The following is a 16,673-nucleotide window of genomic DNA, read 5'->3' on the forward strand; positions in this document are numbered from 1 at the left end:
TAATCTGGAAAATGTTGAATGTGTCACAAATGCAGCATTTTAATTGAATTAGTTCAAATTGCCCTTTAGTGGGTTGTTTTAATGCTGCAAAAAACGAGAATGAGAAGGTGAAAAATATGGGATGAGTGAATAAGGATATTAGGGAAAGTATTGATGTTAATCAGCAGCATTTGCGCATCATTTAAATTTTTTTTTTTAACGTTTATTTATTTTTGAGACAGAGACAGAGCATGAACGGGGGAGGGGCAGAGAGAGAGGGAGACACAGAATCGGAAACAGGCTCCAGGCTCTGAGCCACCAGCCCAGAGCCTGACGAGGGGCTCGAACTCCCGGACCGCGAGATCGTGACCTAAGCTGAAGTCGGACGCTTAACCGACTGCGCCACCCAGGCGCCCCTGCGCATCATTTAAAAAGAGTCAGGGGCGCCTGGGTGGCGCAGTCGGTTAAGCGTCCGGATGCGCAGGGGCGCCTGGGTGGCGCAGTCGGTTAAGCGTCCGACTTCAGCTCAGGTCACGATCTCGCGGTCCGGGAGTTCGAGCCCCTCGTCAGGCTCTGGGCTGGTGGCTCAGAGCCTGGAGCCTGTTTCCGATTCTGTGTCTCCCTCTCTCTCTGCCCCTCCCCCGTTCATGCTCTGTCTCTCTCTGTCCCAAAAATAAATAAACGTTGAAAACAAAAATTAAAAAAAAAAAAAAAAAGTCAATGTAAGACCACTTTCAAAAAATACAGTTTTGTCAAGTGTGCAGATCAACAAAATGACATATACGAATGTATTATTTGTAATCATATTCTTTTTTTTAAAGATTTTTTTATTTTTGTTCAGTTTTATTGATATGTAATTGACTTATAACGTTGTATAAGTTTAAGGCTTACAATTAATGATTTGATATATGTATATATTGTGCAATTATTACCATAATAAGTTTAGTTAATGTTCATCATCTCCTATAGTTCCAAATATTTTTCCTTGTAATGGGAACACTTAATATCTACTATTTTAGCAACTTTATTTTATTTTATTTTTTTATTTTTAAAAATTTACATCTAAATTAGCATATAATGCAACAATGATTTCAGGAGTAGATTCTTTAGTGCCCCTTACCCATTTAGCCCATCCCCCCCCCCACAATCTCTCCAGTAACCCTCAGTTTGTTCTCCATATTTATGAGTCTCTTTTGTCTTGGCCCCTCCCTGTTTTTATATTATTTTTGTTTCCCTTCCCTTATGTTCATCTGTTTTGTCTCTTAAAGTCCTCATATGAGTGAAGTCACATGATTTTTGTCTTTCTCTGACTGACTAATTTCACTTAGCATAATACCCTCCACTTCCATCCATGTAGTTGCAAATGGCAAGATTTCGTTCTGTTTGATTGCTGAGTAATACTCCATTGTATATATATACCACGTCTTCTTTATCCATTCATCCATCAATGGACATTTGGGCTCTTTCCATACTTTGGCTATTGACGATAGTGCTGCTATAAACATGGGGGTGCCTGTGTCCCTTTGAAACAGCACACTGTATCCCGTGGATAAATGCCTAGTAGTGCAATTGCTGGGTTGTAGGGTAGTTCTATTTTAATTTTTTGAGGAACCTCCATACTGTTTTCCAGAGTGGCTGCACCAGCTTGCATTCCCATAATGATTTTTAATGTTTATTTATTTTTGTGGAAGAGAGAGAGAGAGCCTGAGCAGGGGAAGGTCAGAGAGAGAGGGGGAAACACAGAATCCGAAGCAGGCTCCAGGCTCTGAGCTGTCAGCACAGAGCCCAACAGGGGGCTCGAACCCACAAACCAGGAGATCATGACCTGAGCCAAAGTTGGATGCTCAACCAACTGAGCCACCCAGGCGCCCCTTGTAATAATATTCTTGAAAATGAAAGTTTAATGCCATCAAAATCAAAAAAGATACTTGGGTGGGGAGAGGGTTGGTGGTGCCTAGGGGGCTCAGTTAGTCTTGATCTCAAGGTCATGAGTTTAATCCCCTTGATGGGCTCCACACTGGGTGTGAAGCCTACTTAAAAAAAGAAAAAAAAAAAAAGGACTCACTTGGGTACTTCAGATTCTGGATCTCCCTCTCTCTCTGTTCCTCCCCCTCTCCCACTCTTGCTCTATCTCTCTCTCAAAAAATAAACATTAAAAATATTTTTTTTTAAAAGATACTGGGAAACATGACATACTGAATCAGTGCCTTCAATATCTTCAAAAAAAGAAAAAATACATACAATGTGATGGGCACATTTTCTGAGCCATGATGTAACTGTCAATGAGAAAGCCTCATTATCACTGTATTGGGTTATGTAATTCATGCCAAAGGAGAAAATTGCTCAAAGGGCTCCTGAAAAAAAAAAAAAAATTATCCTTCTGGCAGGCATTTTGGTGTGTACAGTTTTTATGGTAAATCAATCGATAAAAATATGTCTTAGAAATAATCTCTCCTTTAATCTGTGCTGTTGCAGAATTTTAGAAATAATGTTTATTATGTTGTTATGATGTGGTATGGATTTTGTCAGCCAAAAAAACTTGAGAAAGACAAGTTGAAACTTGCACAACACTTAGTTGTGCCTGAGATGACTTTGGGTAAGGCTATGTTAAGGAGGGTCTTGTTATGTTTAGTTAACCTCCTCACACAAACTGGATGAAAAATATTTGCAAAATTGAAAAGTGCAGTTTTGGTCACTATAAATCAACTTGCAAAAATGAAACTGTAACGAAATTATTTAAAAATTGTTTACAAGTTGAGGCACCTGGGCGGCTCAGTCGGTTAAACTTCTGACTTTGGCTCAGGTCTTGATCTCATGGGTGGTGGGTTCAAGCCCAGCTTGGGGCTCTGTGCTGACAGCTCAGAGCCTGGTCCCTGCTTTGGATTCTGTGTCTCCCTCTCTCTCTCTGCCCCTTCCCCACTCATGCTCTGTCTGTCTCTCTCTCAAAAATAAATAAACGTTAAAAAATAAATAAATAAATAAATAAATAAATAAATAAATAAATAAATAAAATATTGTTTAGAAGCATCTAAAATCAGTGTTACTTGGCACACTCTTATATGTTGTAAATCTTTGGACAACAAAGAGATTCTGCTGAAATTCACGTACATATTAAAAAAAAACAGTGGAGGTTGTTAATTTTACTAAAAGAAGCTGAAAAAAAAATAGACAATTCCTTGAAAAACAAAAACAACTTGTTCAAGAGTTAGAGCTGACCACACCATTAAGTTTATCATGTAAAAGTTAGTTAGTTGGTTGTCTTAAAGGAAAGTCGAAAGCACGTTAAAAGAATACAATAATGAAATCCCTATTTTTCTAGCTGAAAAGTGATCTCATTTGGAAAATCTTTCCAAAGTTGTTTTTTGAGTAACAATGTGGGCCTATTTAACTGAGTTTTTTAAAACGTTCTTAGAAAATTCAGTAGAGTGCTCGTGGGAAAGTTGTTCCAGTATTTGAAGGCTTTCCAAGCTTTCCAAATGACATTACTGTGGCGAGCAAGGTTTCAATACATATGCCACTGGCCCCATGGTTCTCAAATGTGGTCCCTGGAGCAGAAGCAGCTGCAGCATTTGCCAGAGAACTTGCTACAAATGCAAACTCTTGGGCCCCGCCCTAGACCTTCTGAATCAGAAACTCTGGGGGTGGGAGGCATAATATGTGTTTTTAAAAGACTTCCAGGTCAAAAAAAAAAAAAAAAAAGAGCCTTCTAGGTAACTTAGATATAAACTCAAATATAGGAATTAGGGTACTAGATGTTCCCAACATCATGGCAACAAATTGATGAGACTTTATTAATGAAAGCAGTTTGAATTAAATGAAATAAAATTAGAGATTTTTGTTGCATCTCACCTCCTGTGTCAGTATTTGTGTGCTGTTTGTCTCTCAATGTCAGTAGGAGAATGTTACCTCTTTTTCCAGTCTTTGGAAGAAATTGTGTATTGTTGGTATCATGTCTTCCTTAAAAATTTGGTAGATTTGGGGGCACCTGAGTGGCTCAGTCCGTTAAGTGTCTGACTCTTGATTTTGGCTCAGATCATGATCTCATGATTCATGGGATCGAGCACCGCATTGGGCCTGTGCTGATGGCATGGACCCTGCTTGAGATTCTCTCTCTCCCTTTCTCTCTGCCATTCCCCCACTGGTGTGTGTGTGTGTGTGTGTGCACTCTCTCTCTCTCTCAAAATAAATAAGTAGTGAAAACATTTTGAAAATTAAAAAAAAAGAAATCTTTAAATTTTTAAAAAAAGTTTGGTTGATTTCACAGCCATTTGCAACTGGAATTTTCTTTTGTGAGATGGTTTCAACATTATAGATTCAATTTCTTTAATAGTTATATACGATTGTTCCAATTTTCGATTATTTCTTTAGGTGTGTCTTTTTCTTCTAGAAATTTATCAATTCCATCTAAATTTTCAAATGTATAGACATAAAATTATTTATATCCTCTTCTGCACCTTCTTAATGGTAAAGAATCTGAAATGATGTTCCCTTTTACTACTTTTGATGTTAATTCCTGGTTGGAATCTATTCTTTTTTTTATTTTAAGTTTTTTTTTTTTTTATATTTATTTATTTTTGAGAGAGAGAGAGACAGAGTGCGAGCAGGGGAGGGGCAGAGAGAGAGGGAGACACAGCATCTGAAACAGGCTCCAGGCTCTGAGCTGTCAGCACAAAGCCCAACGCGAGGCCTGAACCCACGAACTGTGAGATCATGACCTGAGCTGAAGTCCGACTGAGCCACCCAGGTGCCCCTGGAATCTATTCTTTTTTTTTTTTTTTCTTCATAAGGTCTGTTCTAATTGGATTGATTGCTTTCTAGGACTGCCACGCAACACTCAATCTGAAATTTCTTTTCATGTACTGCAACTTAAAGAACAAAACAAAAACGACGGTTATATAAAATGTTAATATTAGGGGAAGCCAGGTGAAGTGTGTAAGAGAACTGTCTGTACTCTCTTTGCAACTCTTCTTTAAACCTAAAAGTATTCCAAATAAAAAGCTAAAAAAAACCCAGAAAACAGTATTAATCATCCACATATTCATCAAGCTCCACTCAGAAGGATTTTGGGTTGTTTATAAGGCTCAAATCCACCCAAAAGTTAGAATTTGTCACCTGTGAGGAGGTTCTGAAGAACTGTTGTAAAGGCTGAGACAGTAGATTTTACTTAGGTGTTTCTTTCTTTCTTTTTTAATATGTACATCATTTTTAAATGTTTATTTATTTAAATGTTTATTCATTTTTTCAGAGAAAGAGAGAGAAAGAGACAGCGCGTGAGCAGGGGAGGGGCAGAGAGAGAGGGAGACGGAATCCAAAGCAGGGTCCAGACTCTGAGCTGTCAGCACAGAGCCCGATGCAGGGCTCGAACTCACAAACCATGAAATCATGACCTGAGCTGAAGTTGGAGGCCTAGCTGATGGAGCCACTCAGGCGCCCTAGTGTTTCTCTCTTTTGGAAGGACATTCTTTTGGGCTGTTTTCCAAAGAAATATTTCAAAAAGGGATCGAGTCTTTGCAACTTTATTGGAATAATTGTACAATTCAAGGAAACTAGGCTTTGAATGTGTTTTGAATGATATTTATGTTGGGGAGGGGGTGGTAACCTGATTGCTTTATCCTTCCATCAGATGCAATCTACCTAGGAAGGAAAGAAACAACCAGGACTAATAACAGAACAATACTACAAAGGTTCATGAGCCAGGGTTAAGCTGTGAGAGTCTGACAAGAAATGCTTCCAGAGTTCTGAAAAGGGCGGGAACTTAGTCTTAAAGAAAATGTGGGATTTACAGAATCCTATCTTTAGCATGACCGGGGGCCTCTGAGGATCCCAGTCTGCCTGGAACATGGAGGGCTTGTGGAGGAGCTGTGAGGGATTAGGGTTGAATATTTAGGAGGAGAGCTGGATTGGGTAGAGCCAGTTCAGAGCTGTTTAAATTTACATATTCTTCGACAGAAAACTTATGTGATAAAAATAATGTAATAATAATAATTTTTAGTGCTTATTTTGTGCCAGGCCCTGTGTTAAGTGCTTTATATTTCTTTTTTTTTCTTTTTTTAAAAATTTATTTATTTTTGAGAGAGAGTCCACAAGCAGGGAAGGGCAGAGAGAGAGGGGGACAGAGAATCTGAAGCGGGCTCTGTGCTGACAGCAGTGTGCAGGATGGGGGGCTCACACTCACAAACTGTGAGATCATGACCTGAGGTGAAGTCAGGTGCTTAACCAACTGAGCCACCTAAGTGCCAAGTGCTTTATATTCTTATCTCATACACAACTTAGAACAACCCATTGAGGTCTTTTCTCCATTTGCACATAAGCAAATTGAAGCTACAGAAAGTTAAGTATGGTAGTTCCTTTTATCCTGGTTTCACTCTTCACTGGTTCAGTTATTGGTGGTCAACTGTGATCATGAAGTAGATGATCAATCTCCTGAATGTCATCGAAAGGTTGATAGTGGCCTGATGCTATGTGACTGTGCTTCATTTCATCTCATCACATAGGCATTTTATCATCTCACATTCTCACAGGAAGGGTGAGTATAGCATAATACAATATTTTTTATTACAGTATGTTGTTGCAATTGTTCTATTTTATTACTACTTATTGTTGTTGATCTCTTACCGTGCCTAATTTATAAACTAAACTTTATCATAGGTGTGTATGTATAGGAAAAACAACATAATATGTATAGGTATCTATCCTGGCTTTAGGCATCCACTGGGGGGTCTTGGAAAATATCCCCCATAGCTAAGGTGTCCTACTGTAATTTGTTCAAGGTTATGATGCTTGTGTGAATTGGAGCCAGGATTGTAGTTGCTTATTTATCTGTTTTTCTCCATGAAACTCTGGGCCCTACAAGGTACAAATCATGTTTATCTTATTTACAGATGGATCCCTAGTTCCTAGGACAGTGCCTGCATGTAGTAAGTTTGCAATAAAGATTTGGTAAATAAATAACATTTAGTGACCACATGTATTTATTTATAATTGCATATATTTCATTTGCTATGAAAATTTGTTCATTTATGAATCCCGTATTTTATGCCTTTTTTGTTGACAAACTTTTGACACAGTATCTGGAGCACACATACTAGGTCTTTCTTAATGTTATTTTTTTTCTTTCTTCCCTTTGCATTTCTAGCATAATTTCTGATCCATGGTAAGTGTTCAGTAAACAGACTTGAGATAGCTAGTTTGAAGGCCAATTCAAGAATCCTGTGACAAAATGTGTGTGTGTGTGGGGGGGTGGGTTGGTGTGTGTGGGTGTGGTACATATATACATCTTTTGGGGAGAAAGGGTTCAAGCTTTTACCATGGAAAGGTCCTAAGCCCCCCAAAGCCTAGAGCCACTGTTGCAGTTTTAAGGAGTGACTGGCTATGGAAATGAGGGAAAAATCTATACCTGTGGGAATTGAAAGAGAGGTCTAGAGTGACTGTATTTAATGAGCTCAGATCAGATTACATAGCTGGACAAGTTCAAGTCTCACAGGGACTATTTAAAATTAGGATGGTCCCAGAAGATATCAAAAGGACACAGGAACTGGATTGAAAGGACTACCATTGGGCAAATTTGAGACAAGGTGAACATTAAAAAGAATAATGAAAGAGAAATGAAAACATATATCCCCAGAACTTGTATAAGAATGTTCAAGCTTATATAAACCCGTATAAGATTAGCTTTATTTATAATAGCTCCAAACTAGAAATAACCCAAACATCTATCAACAGGAGAATGGATAAACAAATTGTGTGTATTCATACAATGGAATATTTGCAGCAGTAAAAAGGATTGGGCCACTGATGCATAGAACAATATGTATGAATCTCAAAAACATTATGCTGAGTGAAAGACGCTAAACACAAAGACTACATACTGTATGTTTCTATGGGCATAAAGTTCTAGAACAGCCACAACTAACCTATGATGATGAAAATCAGAACAGTGGTTGCCTGGAGGGCAGGAGTTGGCTAATAAGGAGCATGAGAAAACTTAATGGAGTGATAGAAATGTTCTATATCCACTGGGGCATTGGGGCATATGTTTTACATAAAATAAAAAACACATTATGAGCACTGGGTGTTGTATGGAAACCAATTTGTCAATAAACTTCATATAAAAAAAAATAAAAAACACATTACATAAAAAAAGAATCTGTGTGTCCTTAGTGATAACCCAGATAAAAAATGGAAGAGCTCCTTTTTTCAGAATACACTCTAATAAAAAGGGAAGAAATGATAAAATTAGAAAATCACTATTTTGCAACCACCAGCATTGTAATCCATGCAAGGATTACCAAAGGATGCTAAAAACTGAGTGAAAGGTAGTTGGGGAACAACGTATTCTCAGTCTTGAAGGCCACAGATTACTTATTAAGTACAAAGGGGAAAATGTACCTTTCCAATAAGACATCTATCTGGTAGACGCCACATTAGCCAAGAGATTAAACTTGGCATCATTGATAATGGGATAAATTTATGCTATTTTCTCCTGAGGTGAAGAAATAGGAAAGACCTGTCATCATCTATGAAGTATTCTTGCTAAAAAGTTGAGCCCTAATCCATTCATGAGAAAATAGTCAAGAAGATCCAGGTGATAGAACATTGAGCAAAGTTGGACTCCTAAAAATTGTCAGTGCCAGAATGGGAAAAGATATTTGCAAATGACATATAGGATAAAGGGCTAGTATCCAAAATCTATAAAGAACTCACCAAACTCTACCCAAAAAACAAATAATCCAGTGAAGAAATGGGCAGAAGACATGAATAGACACTTTTCCAAAGAAGACATCCGGATGGCCAACAGACACATGAAACAATGCTCAATGTCATCATCAGGGAAATACAAATCAAAGCCACACTGAGATACCACCTTACACTGGTCAGGGTGGCTAAAATGAACAAATCAGGAGACTATAGATTCTGGCAAGGATGTGGAGAAACAGGAACCCTCTTGCGCTGTTGGTGGGAATGCAAACTGGTATACCTGCTCTGGAAAACAGTGTGGAGGTTCCTCAAAAAATTAAAAATAGATCTACCATATGACACAAGGGATATACACTGCTAGGAATTTACCCAAGGGGTACAGGAGTGCTGATGCATAGGGGCACATGGACCTCAGTATTTATAGCAGCACTTTCAACAACAGCCAAATTATGGAAAGAGCCTAAATGTCCATCAACTGATGAATCGGTAAAGAAGATGTGGTTTATATACACAATGGAATACTATTTGGCAATGAGAAGGAATGAAATCCTGCCATTTGCAGCAACATGGAGGGAACTGGAGGGTATTATGCTAAGTGAAATAAGTCAGTCAGAGAAAGACAGATACCAAATGTTTTCACTCATATGTGGATCTTGAGAAACTTGACAGAAGACCATGGGGGAAGGGAAGGGGGGAAAAGTTACAAACAGAGAAGGAGGGAGGCAAACCATAAGAGACTCTTAAATACAGAGAACAAATTGAGGGTTGATGGGGGGTGGGGGAGATGGGTGATGGGCATTGAGGAGGGCACTTGTTGGGATGAGCACTGGGTGTTGTATAGAAACCAATTTGACAATAAATTATATTAAAAATAATAAAATTGTCAATGCCATGAAAGACAGAAAAGATGAGGGACTTTTCTAGATTAAAAGACACTAAAGAGTCATGACATTCAAAACGCATGATCCTTGGTGCACCTGGCTGGTTCAGTTAGTTGAACATGCAACTCTTGATCTCAGGGTTGTGGGTTTGAGTCCCACAGTGGGTGTAGAGATTACTTAAAAATAAACTCTTAAAATTAAAAAAAGCAAAAATGAAAACAAAATCCATGATCCTTGATTGAATCCTGGATGGCGGGGGGAAAACTATAAGGGACATTCTGGGGGCAATATGGAATATAGGGTTTGAATATGGAATATAAGGTATGGAATATAGGGTAACATTATATCAACATTAAATTTCTTGGGTGTGATGGTACCATAGTTATTAGGAGCATGTCCTTGTTCTTGGGAGATGTATGCTAATATATATATATATATATTATATATATATATATAATATATATATATATACACATATATATATGTGCAGATCAGTAGGGAGGAAAAGAGAGAAAGAATAGATACAATAAAACACAATGTTAACAACTGGTGAGTCTAAGCAAAGGGTATGTGAATGTTCATAGTATTACTCTTTTAATTTTCTGTAGATTTGAGAGTTTTCCCCTAAAAAGCTGCAGAAAAATAAGGCAGTGCAAATAAAACACTTGGCCAATGTTAAGTGCTCAAAAAAAGGGTGGGTCTTACACAGTAGTATAAGGTCCATGAGAGTAGAGAGACTTTTGTTTCTTTTATTTAGCACTATATCCCTAGTACCTACAGCAGTGCCTGGCACTTAAGATGGTACTCAACAAACATAAAAACAATTTTTTTTAATGTTTATTTTTGAGAGAGAGAGAGAGGGAGACACAGAATCTGAAGCAGGCTCTAGGCTGAGCTGTCACCACAAAGCCCAATGCAGGGCTCAAACTCACGGACCACGAAATCATAATCTGAGCTGAAGTCAGACGCTTAACTAACCAAGCCACCCAGGTGCCCCTTTATGAACATTTTTGAAACAAATCACTGAGAGATGGTACTTTAGAAATGTAATAGGGAAAAAAAAAGAAATGGAATACGAAAAAACATATATTTGAAATACCACCACAGGACAGTGCATGACTACACGGGACAGCTGTTTCTATGGTCTGACTCTAGCTGTGCCAGTTGCTTTGATTAAAATTACTTCTCTAGGATTGAAAATATGATTTTAAAAAGTTTCCCCAGAAAATCTATCTGGCCAACTGAGATGAGTTTGGTAACTCACTTACAAGAAGTAATATTCTCTGAGTAACATCAGCATGTTTGGTTAAACCATTTGGGATTATTGTGGGGGGGAAAATTAGTCAGTTTAGGAGCTTCATTTTTTCTAACGCTAACCCCAATTGACATCAACTGGCTTCTTAGGAAAGGGGTACTACGCTCTCTGGTGGTGAGAGACACACATCTGGTTTCAATGGAAAAGGCCTGCAGAGCAGAGATGAAGTAGAAAGAATGCCTTTACCCAGAGATTTCTGAAAACGTATCTCCTTATTTCCTAGACACATGGTGACCTTAAAGGCTGAATTTGATGTGATCATCTTGGACTCCATGAATAGCCAGCTTTGGGGAGTGCCTGAGCGAGGCTGGGCTTAGCAAGGTACAAATTTAGGAATGGAAAATGACTTTTGAATCAAAGCTTACATGGAAAGACTTGTCCCCAGCATGATGAGTGCCAAGGGAAACCTGAAGGGTCATTTGAACTGTGAAATTTGTCAGGATCATGTATCCTCGCTCATCCTGACAGGATGAGAATATATTCCACCATTTACCTCAGGAAGAACACTGGGTGGAATCCTGGGGCTGTGATTGCTCAAGGAAGACTGGCTGCTGCCTGGGGAGCTCATCAATGCCAGCTTGTATCCCTGGAAATGCCTTTTCTTTTCTTTTTTAAAAAATTTCTAACATTAAAATATCTTTTGTTTTTCCTGAGTGTAAAAATCATACATGGCTGGTAAAGAAGATGTGGTATCTACACACAGTGGAATATTACTCAGCCATCAAAAGGAACAGAATCTTGCCATTTGCAATGACGTGGATGGAGCTAGAGAGTATCACGTGAAGTGAAATTAGAGTAAGACAAAGACAAATACCATATGATTTTACTCATATGTGGAATTTAAGAAACAAAACAAGCAAAGGGAAGAAGTAAGAGACATTTTTCAAGTTTTCTTTCTTTCTTTCTTTATTTTTTTTTCAACGTTTTTATTTATTTTTGGGACAGAGAGAGACAGAGCATGAACGGGGGAGGGGCAGAGAGAGAGGGAGACACAGAATCGGAAACAGGCTCCAGGCTCTGAGCCATCAGCCCAGAGCCTGACGCGGGGCTCGAACCCACGGACCGTGAGATCGTGACCTGGCTGAAGTCGGACGCCCAACCGACTGCGCCACCCAGGCGCCCCTTCTTTATTTATTTTGAAAGAGAGAGAGAGAAAAAATGAGCAGGGAGGGGCAGAGAGAGACCTCTGTCTCTCTGGTTTGGACAGAGGATCCAAAGCGGGCTCCTTGCTGACAGCAGAAAGCTCGATGTGGGTGGGGCTCAAACTCACAAACTGTGAGATCATGACCTGAGCCGAAATCAAGAGTTGGATACTTAACTGACTGAGCCACCCAGGCGCCCCAAAAAACAAACTCTTAGTTATATTAAATTGTTGGTTACCAAAGGGGAGGAGTGGGGGATGGGTGAAACAAGTGATGGGGATTGAGGAGTGCACTTGTTGTGATGAGCACAGGGTGATGTGTGGAACTGTTGATTCACTGTATTGTACACCTAAAACTAGTATTACACTGAATATTAACCAGCTGGAATTTCCAAAACTTTAAAAAATGATATATGGCTTACGTAAAAAATTATGAAAAATATTAATGAAGTAAAAATCACCTGAAATCTGTCTACATTGTGATAACCACCACTGGCATTTTTGATGATGTTTCTTTTGGGTAATTCTGTGCATACAACCACATAGAATAGGAATGTCTAATTATATGTTAATGGGCTTATGATATGCTTATTCCTATATAACGTGCTTTATTTTTCTTTCAACAATGTGTGGTGAGCATTTTCCTATCCAGTTATAGATACATAATTTTACAAGTTTTTAATGTTAAAATTTTAAAGTTATATATGCCCATAATAAAATGCAAGTAACAGTGTAAAAGTTAGGAAAATGAACATTCTTTCCCCACCTCCTCATTCCATTCTGTAGTGGTGGCTGCTTTTAACCATTTTATGCATAATCTTCCGGATTTTGTAATATATTCATAAAATATGTAAATAGATAATTTTTGATACAAATGGGATCACATGATACATATTGGTCTTCCATGAGCTTTTTTTTTTCTTTTTCTTTTCCCATGAGCTTTTTTCAATTAAAACTGTGTCTTGAACATCTTTGCATGTCAGTGTGTGTGTGTGTGTGTGTGTGTGTGTGTGTGTATGTGTGTAGTCCATTCCTTTTAATGACTGCGGAGTATTCTACTGTATAGATGAAGCACAGTTTATCTAGTCCCCTATTAAGGGATATTTAGATTGTTTCCAATGTTTTGACATATATCTGCCGCAGTAAATATTATAACGATGCATCTTTGCACACTTGTTTAGTTGTTATTAAAACATAAATTCCTAGAAACAGATCAAAAGATAAACATGGTTAACTTTATTTGAAATCTTAGTATTTTATTTTTATTTTGTAAACAATGGTATTCAATGACTCGAATATTCCATTATATTGAAATACTAGAATCTATTTAAACATGCTTCTATTTTATGGTGACATTGTTTTTGTTTTTGCAATCACAAATAATACAATAATAAACATTTTTTATGTAAATCAACATCATAGCAACTAAAATCATTAGGAGAGATTCCCAAGGAAGTAATTATTGAGCCAAAAAGTTTGGATTTCTTATGACTTAATTCATATTGCTAAAAATTGCTTTCCAGAAAGGTATATCAATTTATGTACTCACTATCAGCATCCTACTACTAGTGAAATTGAGGTTGGGCATCTTTTTACACATTTACTGGCCATTGATTTTTCTTCTGTGAATTGCCTGTTCATTTCTCTTTTTTTAATGTTGATTTATTTTTGAGAGAGAGAGAGAGAGAGAGAGAAAGAGAGAGAGAGAGAATAAGAGAACACATCCACGTGAGGGAGGGGCAGTGAGAGGGAGACAGAAAATCCAAGCAGGCTCTGCACTGTCAGGGCAGAGCCTGATGTGGGAGGTCAAACACGCAAACCATGAGATCATGAGCTGAGGTGAAATCAAGAATTGGAGGCTTAACCAACTGAGCCACCCAGGTGCCCCACCCTGTTCATTTCTATTTTTCTATTGGGTTGTTTGGCTTTTCCTTATATTTTTGTAGGAGTTCATGCATCTACTGGATAATTCATTGATCCGATAAACAAATATTTGATCACCTGCTATGTGCTAAGTACTATTCTAGGTGCTAGAGATGAATATAACAATGAGCAAAATAGACCAAAAGTATACTCTAGGAGGGGTGCGGAAAGTAAACAATTATATGTCAGGTGGAGGTAGTGCTATAAAAGCAAGCAAACAAACAAAGCAGGTAATAAGATGGAGAGTGTAAGAAATGCTATTTTATATGGATGGTCAGGGAAGGTCTCCTCTTGAACAGAAACCTGGAGAACATGAGGAAGCAAGCCATTCAGAGAGCTTCCAGGGAATGAGAACTTAAGGCAGAGGGCACAGTATGTTCATAAATTCTGGATATTGACTCCTTCCCAGAATATGTCTTGCCTTTTATGGTTGTCTGTAGTGTCTTGTGCAGAAGTTTTTATATTGTTGAGGTCAAACTTGTCCATCTTTTCCTATTTATGACTTCTGGGTTTTATGATTAAGAAGAGCTTTTCTACCCCCAAATCATAAAAGTATTTTCATATATTCACTTCTATTATTCAATGATTTTTAGTAAACTTAGAGTTGAATAATCATCATCATTATCCAGTTTTAGAAGTATACTTTGATTTTGTTACATATAGCTTTTAATAGGTCTGAGATGCATTTTAGCTTTTGGTGTGAAGTTAAAGACCTAAACTTTTTTTTTCTTTCCCTAATGATTTGAAATACCTCCCTCACCACATGCTCAACTTCCATGTACCTATGGCCTGTTCCTGGTCTCCCTGTTCCAGTGTTCAGAAAGGGACAGGATTTTATTTGGTCCGTGGAGTTTTCAAAGTTTGGAAACTTCACATAAAACCCCAGATTTTTGGCTTTTCTGGAAAAACTAGAAGATCCAGCAACAATCTGCTGGAAGCCAGTAGAAACTACTCATTTTAAAATGGACATCATCGCCTCTCCTTTTTCTTTCCTGGGAGGAGTCTTGTAACAGGTGTCTATGGGGACTATCCCAAGCAAACTGGGATATTGGTCACCATGCCTGCTGTCCCAGCATAATTATTAATAGCGTTTTTTTTATTCTTAAAAGTGTTCTGGTTTGGGTGATGAATTATGAGTCTCAATCTCCACCATTCCTTATTGCATCACACCCAGGACCCCTATTTCATTTATGCTACAAGACCCCTTCCAGGAAAGGAAAAGGGGAGGCGACCATGCAATCCCGACACAGAAGCTTCCCGAAAGAATGATTAACATGGGCTCAGAGCAGAGAGAAAATACTATCTGGTGGGGAGAAATTAGGACAAGGTTCCTCTGACAAAGGATATAATGTCATAATTTACTCATTCCTTTCCCTTCCATTATTTCATTTAACTTCACAACAACCTAACCACTTACACAGCTGATTGTTGTGCATTTATTTGTGTACGGATTTGCTCTCTTCTTCTGTAACCTGCATTCCAAAACAGGATCCTAGTAGGTCTGTTCTGCTCACCACAGTATTCCCAGTGACCAGTTCGGAGCGGGCACAGAGCAGGCCCCTAGGAACTATTTATTGGCTGAACAGACTCCCAGGAACCACTGACTGAAAGAACTAACACGGAAATTAAGGGGCAGAGAGCCGAGGTCCGTCCGCACCGAGTCAGGAGTAGAGAGAAGGAATTCAGGCAGGAATCAGTCTGGGCGGTTTGATTCCTGGACTGGAACCCAGGATTTTTCCTAGCTAGTTGGCTGTAACCTCCCCAAACAGGCAACAAATGGGAAAGTGCTCACGCAGGTACTGCGTCTTCGACCTCAGAGGTCCTCGCCGAAATGCAAGACCGAGGGGCCCCAAAAACAAGTAGCGCAGAAAACGCCACATCTCTTTCGCACCTGCCCCGCCTGAGAGCAAGACTACATTTCCCAGTAGGGACCGCGGCGCGCACGGCCGCTGCCACGCGGCTTGCGCCTCCGCCGTCGTCCCGCTGGGGGCGCTGCGACTACCCCTCCGTCGCCCCGTAGAAATCTCCGCGGCCCCGGGGCCGCTTGCTTCCTGTTTGTCGGACGAGGAGACATGGCGGCGGTGCCGGCGGCTGCTGGGTCTGGGGCCGGCCGAGGGCGACGGGCAGCGGCAACGGTGGCGGCTTGGGGCGGATGGGGCGGCCGGCCGCGGCCCGGTAACATTCTGCTGCAGCTGCGGCAGGGCCAGCTGACCGGCCGGGGCCTGGTCCGGGCCGTGCAGGTACGAAGCCGGCCCGGAGGGGCGGGGCGGGGCGGACCGGGCGGGAGCTGGCGGGGGACCGGAGAAGAGGCCTTTCCAGGCCGCCGCAGTACGGGCCCGACCCCTCTTGGCCGGCCGCGGGGCCTCCCTGCAGGCTGTGTGGATGCTGTCAGCCGCCGCGGGGCGGTGGGCAGCAGCGGGCTAGAGGCCCTGGTTAGGGGCCGAGCCGGACTGGGCTTCATCGGGCATCGGTGGCGTGTACGAGTCCTGGGCCCAGCTCCTGGATCCTCCCAACCCTGCGCCACGTCTACACGTCTGGGGGACCCTGGGCGAGTTTGCTTTAGCTTCTAAGGGCCTCGAGTTTTCCACCGTGAATTGGGCGGTGGGTCATTAATGCAGCCCTCAAACGGTTCCCAAGCCTATCATAAATGTCATTCTCTCAGGCCTTTCCTTGACACTTCCCCCCCCCCCCACTTCTAAAGTAGGTCCCCATTGTTATTCAGTCACAGCCCTGAATT

The 16,673-nt window shown here is 40.1% G+C and overlaps 1 protein-coding gene across 2 annotated transcripts in view; it reads left to right on the forward strand.

The window, feature by feature from the left end:
* The first annotated feature begins 15,980 nt into the window (after positions 1–15,980).
* Positions 15,981–16,673, forward strand: part of TRPC4AP (transient receptor potential cation channel subfamily C member 4 associated protein) — a 69,713-nt gene continuing 69,020 nt past the window's right edge. For both annotated transcript variants that reach the window (XM_047069797.1, XM_047069798.1), the window contains exon 1: positions 15,981–16,176. In XM_047069797.1, coding sequence (XP_046925753.1) covers positions 16,009–16,176 — 168 coding nt within the window. In that variant the 5' untranslated portion in view covers positions 15,981–16,008. The remainder of the gene's footprint in view (positions 16,177–16,673) is intronic.

This window comes from Lynx rufus, unplaced genomic scaffold (genome assembly GCF_022079265.1).
Source record: "Lynx rufus isolate CCGP_SWC_20201006 ecotype Redwood Valley unplaced genomic scaffold, mLynRuf1.p SCAF_8, whole genome shotgun sequence".
NCBI classification, from domain to species: domain Eukaryota; kingdom Metazoa; phylum Chordata; class Mammalia; order Carnivora; family Felidae; genus Lynx; species Lynx rufus.